The sequence below is a fragment of the Trachypithecus francoisi genome, unplaced genomic scaffold (assembly GCF_009764315.1).
Source record: "Trachypithecus francoisi isolate TF-2019V2 unplaced genomic scaffold, Tfra_2.0 Lachesis_group1, whole genome shotgun sequence".
Lineage (NCBI taxonomy): Eukaryota > Metazoa > Chordata > Mammalia > Primates > Cercopithecidae > Trachypithecus > Trachypithecus francoisi.
This window is the reverse complement of record NW_022681454.1, coordinates 176,096,809-176,109,041: the sequence shown is the minus strand read 5'-3', so window position 1 is coordinate 176,109,041 and position 12,233 is coordinate 176,096,809. Positions and strand designations below refer to the sequence as shown.

Here is a 12,233-nt window from a genome sequence, read left to right as displayed (position 1 = left end):
TAACTACGTATGTCTAATAAAAATAACCTACTGTCTTAAGAGTGGAAATGGGTAGGTTTAGGATAGTGAAGTAAAGTTACAGGAGTCATGATTGCACTGGGAGCATCCTCAGGCCAAAAACAGTGTAAAAATGTTCCACAGATATACGCGAATGAGCAAACCATAGTGAATTATATTGTGGGAAACTAGGAAGTGCTAAGGTGTACACTTAATTTACTAGGTTGCCTGGGAGAAAGACAATGGGAGCTTTCCGTGGCAGGCTCTTGTGTGAGTCAGACAGAGGCAAACAGCAGGGCTGCTCGGGTGCTGAGATGATCTGGGATAACAAGCCACACTTTCTTGTGAGGGAAAGGTGGGTTTCTTCACCAACAGCTCCTGTTCTCCTTGTACCGGTTCTAACCACAGACACAATGGTTGTGAGCACCTTCATTCAACTAAAAGGGAGCCCCAGAGACTGGAGTTTCAAGTTTACACAAGTTTGCACAAATGCTTGGACCATACGCAGAATCATAAACCTCACGTATAGCAGATGTGGCTTCGGAATTCTCCACGTGTCAGTGCCTGTGCCTGGGGGGCCAATGTGCCCATTGGCAGCTTTCTACCTCTCCTCTGGAATACTGTGTGATCCTCTAACATCTCAAAATCACAACCAGCAGATGGAACACCAAAGTCAGAAAACAGACGGGTCACCTTGACACCTATGAGTTAGCAACATGTGAGCATTGCCTTATTTTACTAGGACAGTTACCCACCTTGTCTAGTGAACTCGTCTGCTTCTCTGTGAACCAAATCCTTCACTCTGCTGCCATAAAGCAGCCGCGAGGAGTCATGATCAAAAGCTTTCAGTGTCTCGCTGGAGCTGTAGGACTTCTGTGTGGGTACCCGACACTCCTCATTGTCTGCGGAGGAATTGGTGTAGCGCCGTTCTTTCTCTCGTCTGCTCTTGGTCAGGGAGCAATAAGGCCTGCGTTCTTTCACATCCATACTTCATTCCTTCTGTGTGCACATCAGTCCTGCTGGTGACAGCTTAGGCTCAGGGTTCAAGTCTCATTGGCCTCTCTGTAAAGATACAAGGTTTGCATGATGTCAGCATGACGTTCACCTAAAAACTGGCTACTCTCTACCCTTCTCAATCTGGGATGGTAGGAAACAATAGTATTGCTTACCTAGGAAACTTGCTTTCAACAAGAAATTAGTGTAAAATATTTTGTATCACCAAGAGGCGAAGCACGCTTTCTGCTGGTGAGGGCTATGAGTGCTTATTGAAGCTACTGTATCTGATTTACCCCACTAATACAAAAAATAATTGTAAGCTCACCCTGAAATTTCACTACAGAAGCCAGCTAAAAATTGGCTTCAATAGTTTGTAAAATTTTCCACAATGGAAAAGTTAGAATGGCTTTTTCTCTTTATAGCATTTCTCCATTCAAAATAAATTCCCTTTCTTTTTCTTATAAACGTACACTATTTTTTTCTCTTTCAATGTATTTTAAAGAGAAGGAGCAAATTGGGAAATTCTTGCTACTGAATCTTTTTTTTTTTTTTTTTTTAAATATATCTTACAAACACTCTTTCTTCAGAGGGCACAATTTTCATGTTTTAAGAACTCAAATGTCTTGAACTGTGGAAAAAGCTGGTCCTTCTCCCACACCAGTCTGCTTAAAATGCATTTTCCTCTCTAGCAAAAGAATTTAATCAGCACTATCCTGATATTTAAGGTAATTCAAGTGGCTCATTTGATGGGGGGAGTTTCCTGCAACTTCAGGAATAAGGAAGTCAAATGGTGTTTCTCTGCTTAAAAACTCTCCATTTCCTGAATTTGCTGAACTGACAGTGGAAAGGATGGGTGGAAAAGGTCTATGGCAAAAGACTGGGGCCTTCAAGAGGTAGAGTGGCCCAGGACTCATCTGCATTTCAAATGGTCCTCCTTTGTCTTTATTCCTTCTCCTTTTGTCTCTCCTCTTAATCTGAAGGACCTTGAAGGCTTTATCTTCAGTCCTTAGTGTTTTCTTCCCACCCCACTAAATTCACTTTTTCCTAAATTCACTTTTTCTTTGAGTGATTCCAGAGTCAACTTGAAATCAATGGTTCTCAGCTGGTCCCAGGCCTTCTCCTTGGTTCCTGTAGTACCCTTTGGACTGACTGCTGTTGAGATAGTAGTTTCTTCACTTCCAAAAAAAGTGAGTGCCTCTCTCAAAGAATCGGTGTCTCTGGTCTCGGTCTCAGTCTCTCTGTCTCTGTCTCTCTCTCTTTCTCTCTCTCTCCCCTACTCTCTCCAGCATGCACTATCAGTATACACACCACACAGCTCATTAATGTGCTTCCAACTTGGAGCCTTGTGGCTGACTCTCTCCCATGTCAACTCAGCTTATCCTGGAGTTGTCAACAATTCTTGATCCTTTCTGTTGTAACATTACAAGTGTACCCCTCACTTTCAAAGTTTTGCCTTCCATCAGCTACAAGAAGAGTGGCAAGACTCCCTGGGCTGGAATAACCACAGAGTTCCAGAGCCCAGACCTGGGAAGGTTTGGAGTGTTCCTCCCTGCTATGTCTTCAACCAAATTATACCCTCCTCTCTCCATGTTGCCAATGAAGGGTTTCCTTATGGGGTTCCATATTTCTCTGCTTCCAAATATCGATATTGCTACCAAATACCGAGCTGTTCAAAGTAGTTGCTGATATTTTAGTTTAGTCTTGGAATATATCTTGATTTCTCTACCTTTGTCTTCCATGAATTTGATTTTTTTTTTTTTTGAGATGGAGTTTCGCTCTGTTGCCCAGGCTGGAGTGCAGTGGCCGGAACTCAGCTCACTGCAAGCTCTGCCTCCCGGGTTCAAGCCATTCTCCTGCCTCAGCCTCCCGAGTAGCTGGGACTACAGGCGCCCGCCACCTCGCCCGGCTAGTTTTCTGTATTTTTTAGTAGAGACGGGGTTTCACCGTGTTAGCCAGGATGGTCTCGATCTCCTGACCTCGTGATCTGCCCGTCTCGGCCTCCCAAAGTGCTGGGATTACAGGCTTGAGCCACCGCGCCCGGCCGAATTTGATTTTTATTTTAAAAAACGATTTTTCACTGACCCCTCTGATTCATTACTCCATTATTATATTTACAAATTCTTCCAATAGCTCCTAGGAGAAACTGCATTTCTCATATTGTACCTTTCCTTTCAATCTTAAATTGAAATAATAAACATTTTCAAGGTACAGTGACAGATTATTTTTATACAAAAGGATTAAAACAACTTACCAATTCACTCTTTTTATTCCAACAAAGAGAAGTATTTTTTTAACTTAATTTTTTTAAATTTAATTTTATTTTTTTAGAAGGAATCTCGCTCTGTTGCCCAGGCTACAGTGTAGTGGCGCTTGGCTTACTGCAACCTCTGCCTCCTAGGTTCAAGCGATTCTCCTGCCTTAGCCTCCCAAGTAAGTGGAACTATAGGAGCTCACCACCACATCCAGCTACTTTTCTGTATTTTTAATAGAGACGGGGTTTCACCAGATTAGCCAGGATGGCCTCCATCTCCTGGACTCATGATCTACCCGCTTCTGCCTCCCAAAGTGCTGGGATTACAGGCGTGAGCCACCGCTCCCAGCCAAGAGATTTTATTTTATTATTATTATTATTTTGAGACAGAGTCTTGCTCTGTTGCCCAGGCTGGAGTGCAGTGGCACAATGTTGGTTCGCTGCAACCTTTGCCTCCCAGGTTCAAGCAATTCTCCTGCCTCAGCCTCCCGAGTAGCTGGAATTACAGGCACGCACCACCACACCCAGCTAATTTTTGTATTTTTAGTAGAGATGGGGTTTCACAACGTTGGTGAGGCTGGTCTAGAACTCCTGACCTCGGGTGATCCACCTGCCTCAGCCTCTCAAAGTGTTGGGATTACAGGCATGAGCCACTGTGCCCAGCCCCGAGAAGTTATTTTAGATGAATATTTACCGGATGACTACTATGTGTTAGGCTATCTTCTAGGTGCTGAGGACAAAGAGTGGATAAATGTTCCTGTCCTTATGAGGCATACATTTAGTCAGGGAAACAGGTACATTCTTTCTAACAGAGTGAATAAATATATCTAAGTTCCAGGGAAATTTTGTTTCCAAATCATCTTGATCTTTTTGGAGGGAAGGCCCTATAGACCGAAAACTAAATGATCATTAAAAAGCTTTTCATTGATCAGAAAAATATAAATCGAGCATTTTTAGTAATGAAGATTTGGGATTTGAAGTCATTATAAAAGTTTCATTTCTTGCCCTAAGTTGACATCTATTTTAAAATAAGTGTTGCTATATATGCACATAGGTATGCATTTTGGTACTTTAAAACTGAACTGATTGAAGCAAGGGGAAATTGTTTTCTGCTCTACTGCTGTTTTGCTTCCATTAGTTGGACCAGGTATTGACTGGCAAACTCTGCCAGCCAAATCGGATCCACCACCTGTTTTTGTAAATAAAGTTTTTCTGGAACACAGCCCTTGCATTTGTTGACGTATTGTCCTTGGCCATTTTCATGCTACAAAGACAGAGCTGAGTGGCTGCAATAGGACTGCAGTGGTTTGAATTGTGTCTCCCGAAAAGATAAATCTTAACTGAAATCTTAACTCCCAGTATCTGCCACTGTGATCTTACTTGAAAATGGAGTTTTACTTTTATTTCTGCAGATGTAATAAGGTTACGATGAGGTCATACTGGATTAGGGAGGGGCCTAAACGCAATGACTGGTGTCTTTATGAGAGACAGGAGAGGAAGATTTGGATACAGGCACACACAGACACATAGGAAGGAAGGCCAGGCGAAGACAGAGGCAGAGATGGGAGCAATGGCGCTGCCAGCCAAGGAGCACGAATGGCCGCCAGCAACAAATGGAAGTCAGAAGAGAGGCGCGGAGAGGATCCTTCTCTGGACGGCAGAGGTGTGGCCCTTGACCTCACACTTTTGACCTCCAGAACTGAGAGATTAACTTCTTGTTGTTTTAAGCCACCAGGGTTGTGGTCATTTGTCACTGCAACCACAGGAAATGAACACAGAGACCTGATGGCCTGCAAAGTCTAAACTATTTGCTATCTGGTCCTTTAGAGAAAACAGTGTGTAAACCTCTGAGTTAAACCATCCATCTTTCCATTCCCTTTGTCTGTTTGGATTTTTTTGGTTTTTTTTTAGACAGAGTTTCACTCTTTCACCCAGGCTGGAGTGCACTGGTGCAATCTCGCTCACTGCGACGTCTGCCTCCCTGGTTCAAGTGATTCTCCCACCTCAGTCTCCCAAATAGCTGGGATTACAGGCACGTGCCACCACACCCAGCTAATTTGTGTATTTTTAGTAGAGATGGGGTTTCACCATGTTGGCCATGCTTGTCTCAAACTCCTGACGTCTGGTGATCTGCCCGCCTCGGCCTCCCAAAATGTTGGGATTCACAGGCATGAGCTGCAGCGTCCAGCCCCATTTGGATCTTTAAGGGCAAAAAGTATTCTCTCTACTGTATCATTTTCATGATACCATTTTATAGTCTTGCAAATCAGATAATCAGTACGTTCTTTAACACAGTAATCACAATTAAAGATGCAACTTTGTGGTGATATTTCTAAAGTTTATAAATCAATATCAACTAACTGTTAATATCTAGTAATGGAAAGATGATTTTAGGTATTCTTAAGCTTTCTAAAACATCTCTAGCATCAAATATCTGAGTTTTCTTTATTTGTGAAACAATTCTCCAGTGCCACAATACATCAAAATGTAATATTTTATTATGCCATCAAAGATCGAGGCAATTTGATCTTAGACTGTAAACAATAAAAAGTCCTTTGGATCTCTCTTTTCATTTTTGTACATAGTTCAGACTCTTCGAGGATTTAATCTACGCTGTAATATTTGCAACTACTGATATGCTTCATTGATGGAAGTCAATGAGTTCAATATGACTTCAAAGGCAGTTTTCTGTGTTATCTCTTCCACTCAAGGCTGAAGATGAGAAGGTTAAGAAATGCAGCTTAAGTAATGCCAAACTGTTAGAGCACTTTGATGGTGACTGCACAGTCCTACACAAGGAAGAGGGTCACTGTGTGCATATTCAGCAAAAAGCATTTAATGAATATGACATTAGCAGCATCAGCGGGCAAAGCCTTTGAAAAATAAGGAAAGCCATTAGAAAGTTGACAAAAACAAACAAACAAACAAAAAACAAAAAAACTTTTGATTGGCCAGGCTCAGTGTCTCACGCCTGTAATTCCAGCACTTTGAGAAGCTGAGGTGAAAGGACTGCTTGAGGCCAGGAGTTCAAGACCAGCCTGGGCAACATGGTGAGACCACATCACTACAAAAAATTTAAAAATCAGCTGGGCGTGGTGGCACATGCCTGTAGTTCTAGCTACTAAGGAGGCTGAGACAGGAGGATCGCTTGAGCCCAGGACTTCAAGGCTACAGCGAGCCATGGTCATGCCACTGCACTCCAGCCCAGGCAACAGAGGGCGACTCTGTCTCAAAAAAACAGAACAGATAAAAAACTTGTGACTGAACTGGCTACAGCAAATACACAACAATATCAAGCTGATTTGGTTAATTTTCATTAGCTCCTTGAAACGCCCCTCAGTTACTAACCATAGCACTCCTCTGGAAATCACAGCTGGGCTTAAAACAAGTTGGATTACTTGGTTATTTGTTTCTTCCCAACACTCTGAAAGTATGTGACTGAATGAATGAATGGGCAGGCAATCCCTGCCTTATGGACATCAGACTTAGGGTGATCCTATCCTCTATTTCAGAGGTATTATTTAAATATATTTTGAAACTTGGCCAGAGAACTTAATGACATCTTTACATTGTTTTGTAACATGTTCCTAATCCTGACGAAATACTTTTTAATTTTATCTTTAGAAAGTAACTTGATTTTTTTGTGTCTTTAAAACCCTTGATGCCAATGATTACAATTTATCAAACAACCCTAACATCAATTGTAGTTCCAAAATTCCATAAGGTAGTATATATCTATGTAGAGACTGAAATATAAACAAATATCCAAACCCAAAAGATTAAACAACCTCTAATCAAACTCACTCATGCTTCCATTTTTATCTGTTTTCTGTACGAGCCCAGGAGTTTGGGACCAACCTGATGAAACCCTGTCTCTACAAAAATCAAACCAAATGCTACCTTGGATATCTCTATATAGAGTGTCCTCCTATCTTTATTATAGTCTGGAAAAGCTCACGCCCAAAGTAACCAGACATCAAAGAAACACTAATTTACAACAACACATTTTAGATTAAAGGTCTAAATTAAGTTATTTGTACAGAGTACCAAAAATTTTTTGCCTTTTTTTACTCACAATTCATATTTTCAACTAAGTTAGTATTTATGATTTATTACCAATTATGTTAATTGAACAGTAAATATAACTTTGCATACCATAAGAATTTCAAAGCATTTCCTTTATTGAATAACTAAAATAATTGAGGAAATCAATTGCTTTTGCTCATTTTAGAGAAAATTATGTTTCCTGAGGCAAATTTATAAATCAAAGAATTGAAATAATTAAATACAAAAATAAAATCATATTACGGTTTTTTTTGGTAGTGCTAAATTCAAGCATAACTAGAATTTGAGCTTATAGTTTCAAATAGTAGAACACAAGAGACTCTGACTATCATGTTAGTGGTAAAAAGTTAAAACACAAGTCCAGGCATGGTGGATCACACCTGTAATTCTAGCACTTTAGGAGCCCAAAGCAGGAAGATTGCTTGAGCCCAGGAGTTTGGGACCAACCTGATGAAACCCTGTCTCTACAAAAATCAAACCAAACAAAAACAAAACAAAAAAACAGGCACAGTGGCACATGCCTGTAGCCCCAGCTACTTGGGTGGCTGAGATGGGAGGATCTATTGAGCCTAGGATGTGGAGGCTGCAGTGAGCCATGACAGTGCCACTGCACTCCAGCCTAGGAGACAGAGTAAGACTCTGTCTCAAAAACCACCCCACAAAGACTGTGAAAGGAAATACAGGAAAAAGGGAACCTACTATGAATATAAAATGTGAGACTTGTTGGGAAGATTCAGAGACAGAGAAAAATAAATATAATGAATAGTGATTGAGGAGGTTAAAATTGGGCAGGTTGTTTCCTTTACACATGACCGTAAATAAAGATAACTTTTGATAGCAATAATAAATAAGAAGCCACCTTTTGCTTCCAGCCAAGATTGCAGTAATAAGAACTGGATTATCCTGCTATCTAAAACAATAACAACAAAAAGACAAAATATCTGAAACCACAGTTTTCTTTTTTCTTTTGTTTTGAGACAGAGTCTCACTCTGTCACCCAGGCTGGAGTGCAGTGGCGCAATCTTGGCTCACTGCAAGCTCCAACTCCGGGGTTCACGCCATTCTCCTGCCTCAGCCTCCTGAGTAGCTGGGACTACAGGCGCCCGCCACCACACCCGGCTAATTTTTTGCATTTTTAGTAGAGATGGGGTTTCACCGTGTTAGCCAGGAGGGTCTCGATCTCCTGACCTCGTGATCCACCCTCCTCGGCCTCCCAAAGTGCTGGGATTACAGGCGTGAGCCACCGTGCCTGGCCAAAACCATAGTTTTCAAGCCATTGACATCAGTCAGTGAAGGACAGTGAATCCTGAGAGATGAGAAACAATGAAGCTGTGCTGTGGATCACACTTGCTTACTGCCTTGAAAATTTACAGACTGTAGCACAGGAAGGGGGGCCCAGGAAGAGTCCAGAAGACTCTCTCAATTAGAGGTGAAGCTGAGCCCTGTAGAACAGTTGGTAAGAATTTGCAGGACAAGTTGCTGGAGAAAAGAGAGCCACTTGGAGAAAGAACCCTGAAGATCTGCAAAGGGTCCCTCCTCTGGGTTGTTCCACAGAGTACTGATCAACACAGGTGTGTGAGGAGACCAACTGGAGGGCAGAGAACAAATGATATGAAAGGACTATATCAGGGTATCTCAACCTCAGCACTACTCACCTTCTTGAAAGAAAAATTCCTTTTTTTGTGAGAGTAGGGGCATTTTGTAGTAGGATGTTGGGCAGTATTCCTAGCCTCTACCCACTGGATGCCAGTCGCATCCCCAGTCTTGACAATCAAAAATATTTCTAGATATTACCAAATGTCCCTGGGGGCAAAATTTTCCCTCTAAAGGACCACTGAATTACAGGTAAAGTAAGCATACAGGGCTCACAAAAGGCCAAGAATAATGTCTGTTTCCAGCAGCCAGATTGGGGGAAAAAAAATCGTACTTCATTGGGCAAGGTACTCAGAAAGGTCTTGCCTAAGTTTTGGGGAATAATTAGCAGTAAACTAAACACAGTTCTGGTTCTACCTAGCAAAACTTAAAAGCAAGACCAGGAAAGATCTAACTGTTTCCAAGCAGCTTAACTGCACAATAGCAAAGCTTAAGAATATTACAGAAATACAAAAATATCCATCATTCAACAAGATAAAATCCACCATGGTTGACATCGAATCAAAAATTACCAGGCATGCAAAGAAGAAGGAAAATAATGAAGAGAAAAATCAATCATCAATCAATTGAAACTACCAAGAAGTGATATTGGTGTAAGAATTCAGAGAGAAGGACATGAAAATAGTTATTATAATTGTATTCCATACAAGCAAAAAATTAGAGACATGGCATATATAAAAAGAAGACTAAAGTCAAACTTCAAGAGAAAAACTTCAATGTCTGAGATAAAAAAATATACTGAATAGGATTAATGGAAGATTAGACATTGTAGAAGAGTAGAGAACTCAAAATAGTACTAGAAACTACACAAAATAAAGCACAGAAAAAGAATAAGTGGATAAATAAATAAAACACCAGAAAGATACAGGAGTACTTTAAGAGATTAATATACATGTGGTCGGAATCCCAGAAGAAGAAGACAGACAAAAGTGAACAGAAAAAAAAGGTGAAGAAATAATAACTGAAGATGTTTCAAAACTGATGAATATTATAAACTTACAGATGCCGGTAGCTCAACAAGCCCCAAACACAAGAAATGTGAACAAAACTACACCAGGGCATTTCGTTATGTTTAATTGTTCAAAACCAGTGATACAGAGAAAATCTTAAAGGCAGACACAGGAAAAAGGCATATCACATACAGAGCTTCTCAAAGGAAATAATGTAAGCAAAATGACAGTAGAAAAACATCTTTAAAGTACTGAAAGAAAAAAAAAACTCACCCTAGAATTTTATATCCCATGAAAATATCTCTCAAAAATGAATGTGAAATAAATACCTTTTTGGACATACAGAAGCTGATCATCAGCAGACTCTCATTACAAAAAATGTAAAGGAAGCCCTTCAGGCAAAATAAAAACAAAATCACATAGAAATATGTACCTACACAAAGGAATAAACAGCACTTGAAAATGGTAAGTATGTGGTTAAGTATGTAAGATATTTTTCTTACTATTTAAATCTCCTTAAAAGATAGACAACTAAGCAATCATCATAGCAGTGTATGGTAGCATTTATAACACGTGTAAGTAAAATATATCACAATAATAGCATAAAGGAAGGGAGGAAGGGAGAGGACATACAGAAGTACACTATTACAAGGTATATGAAGTTACCTAATATCATGTCAAGGTAGACAGTGTTATATTAAAGATATATAGTTTAAACCCTAAAGAAGGCACTGAAACAACAAAGCAAATAGTTATAACTAATAGTCACGAAAGGGATAACAGTTTTTAAAAATGGAAGCATAAAAATATACAATTAATCAAAAGAAGGTAGTAAAAGGGGAAAGTTGAACACAGAAAATATGGTACAAATCAAATTCAAATAGGAAGATGATAGACTTAAACTTAACTAGGTCAAAAATCACATTAAATGTAAATGGTCTAAAAATTCCACAAAATGCAGAGATTTTCAGATTGGATTTTTTTTTTTTTTTTTTTTTGAGATGGTGTCTCGCTCTGTCACCCAGGCTGGAGTGCAGTGGCATGGTCTCGGTTCAGCTCCACCTCCCAGGTTCACGCCATTCTCCTGCCTCAGCCTCCCGGGTGGCTGGGACTGCAGGTGCCTGCCACTACGCGTGGCTTAGTTTTTGTATTTTTAGTAGGGACGGGGTTTCACCATGTTAGCCAGGATGCTTTTGATCTCCTGATCTTGTGATCTGCCTGCCTCGGCCTCCCAAAGTGCTGGGATTACAGGTGTGAGCCACCGCACCTGACCAGATTGGATTATTTTTAAAGATCCAATTAGGTGCTGTTTCCAAGAAACACACTTAAATATAATGACATAAATAGGTTAAAAGTAAATGAATGAAGAAAGAGAATTCTAACTCTATCAATAATCACATTAAATATAAATAATTTACACACACCAATTAAAAGGCAGAGATTGTCACATTGGATGAAAAAGCAAGACAAGACCAGACAGAGGAACACTGTGCGGTGATTCAAAAGAATGCAACTGATCTGTATGTATAGACCTGACATTGTGCACAACGCATAGTGATCATTAATTTCTTTACTTATTTATTTATCCTACATGTATAAATGCTACCAGCTGTCATGGTGACACGACACTGTGAGAAGCAATGGGAATGGAAGAATATACAACACATAGCCCCCGCGCTCTTTTAATCTGAAAAAAGAGACAGAAGCTAAAGAAAATCAATTTATTTATAATTGTACAAATCAGACTTTTAGCTTAGGAAGATCTCTCTGGCTGAAGGATGGAAAATAGGGGAAAAGGGATGGAGTGGAGATTTAGAAAATGGATGGATATGAGAGATAGTTAGAGGTGGCATCAGCATGACTATGATGGGCTAAAATGAGGGTGAGGAAAAGAAAAGAGTTGAGAATGATACCAACTTTCTGGCTGGAGCAGCTGAGTGAAGAGGAAACTCTCCTGAGAGAGAGAAAACAGGAGGCCATCCCCTAAGCACTATTTAATACACATCCCCAATGTTTGCTTTTTTTTTTTTTCATTTAAAATATGTATTAAGCAGATAAATTTTTTCCTTCTGGAAACTAGAAAATGCAGATAAGCCAAAAAAAATTGCCCTCTTAGCCTTTTGGGGTTCACCTTTTCAGACTTTTTCCATGTATATGCTGTATGTATATATGAACATGTGTGTATAGATATACATATATATTTAAAATGGATAACCTTGTAACCCATTTTTACTTAATATATGATGAATATTTTCATGTTGATAAAGATATATTTATGTTGTTATTTTACATATCATGAATAGAAAGCTTATTGTTTTAAA

General features: G+C 39.9%; 1 protein-coding gene across 1 annotated transcript in view; it reads right to left on the bottom strand.

The window, feature by feature from the left end:
- Positions 1 to 12,233, bottom strand: part of LOC117086170 (teneurin-3-like) — a 207,429-nt gene that overhangs the window by 24,912 nt on the left and 170,284 nt on the right. Inside the window, exon 2 of the mRNA XM_033215753.1 lies at positions 753 to 1,059. Within this exon, the coding sequence (XP_033071644.1) occupies positions 753 to 984 (232 nt within the window). The 5' untranslated portion in view covers positions 985 to 1,059. The remainder of the gene's footprint in view (positions 1 to 752; positions 1,060 to 12,233) is intronic.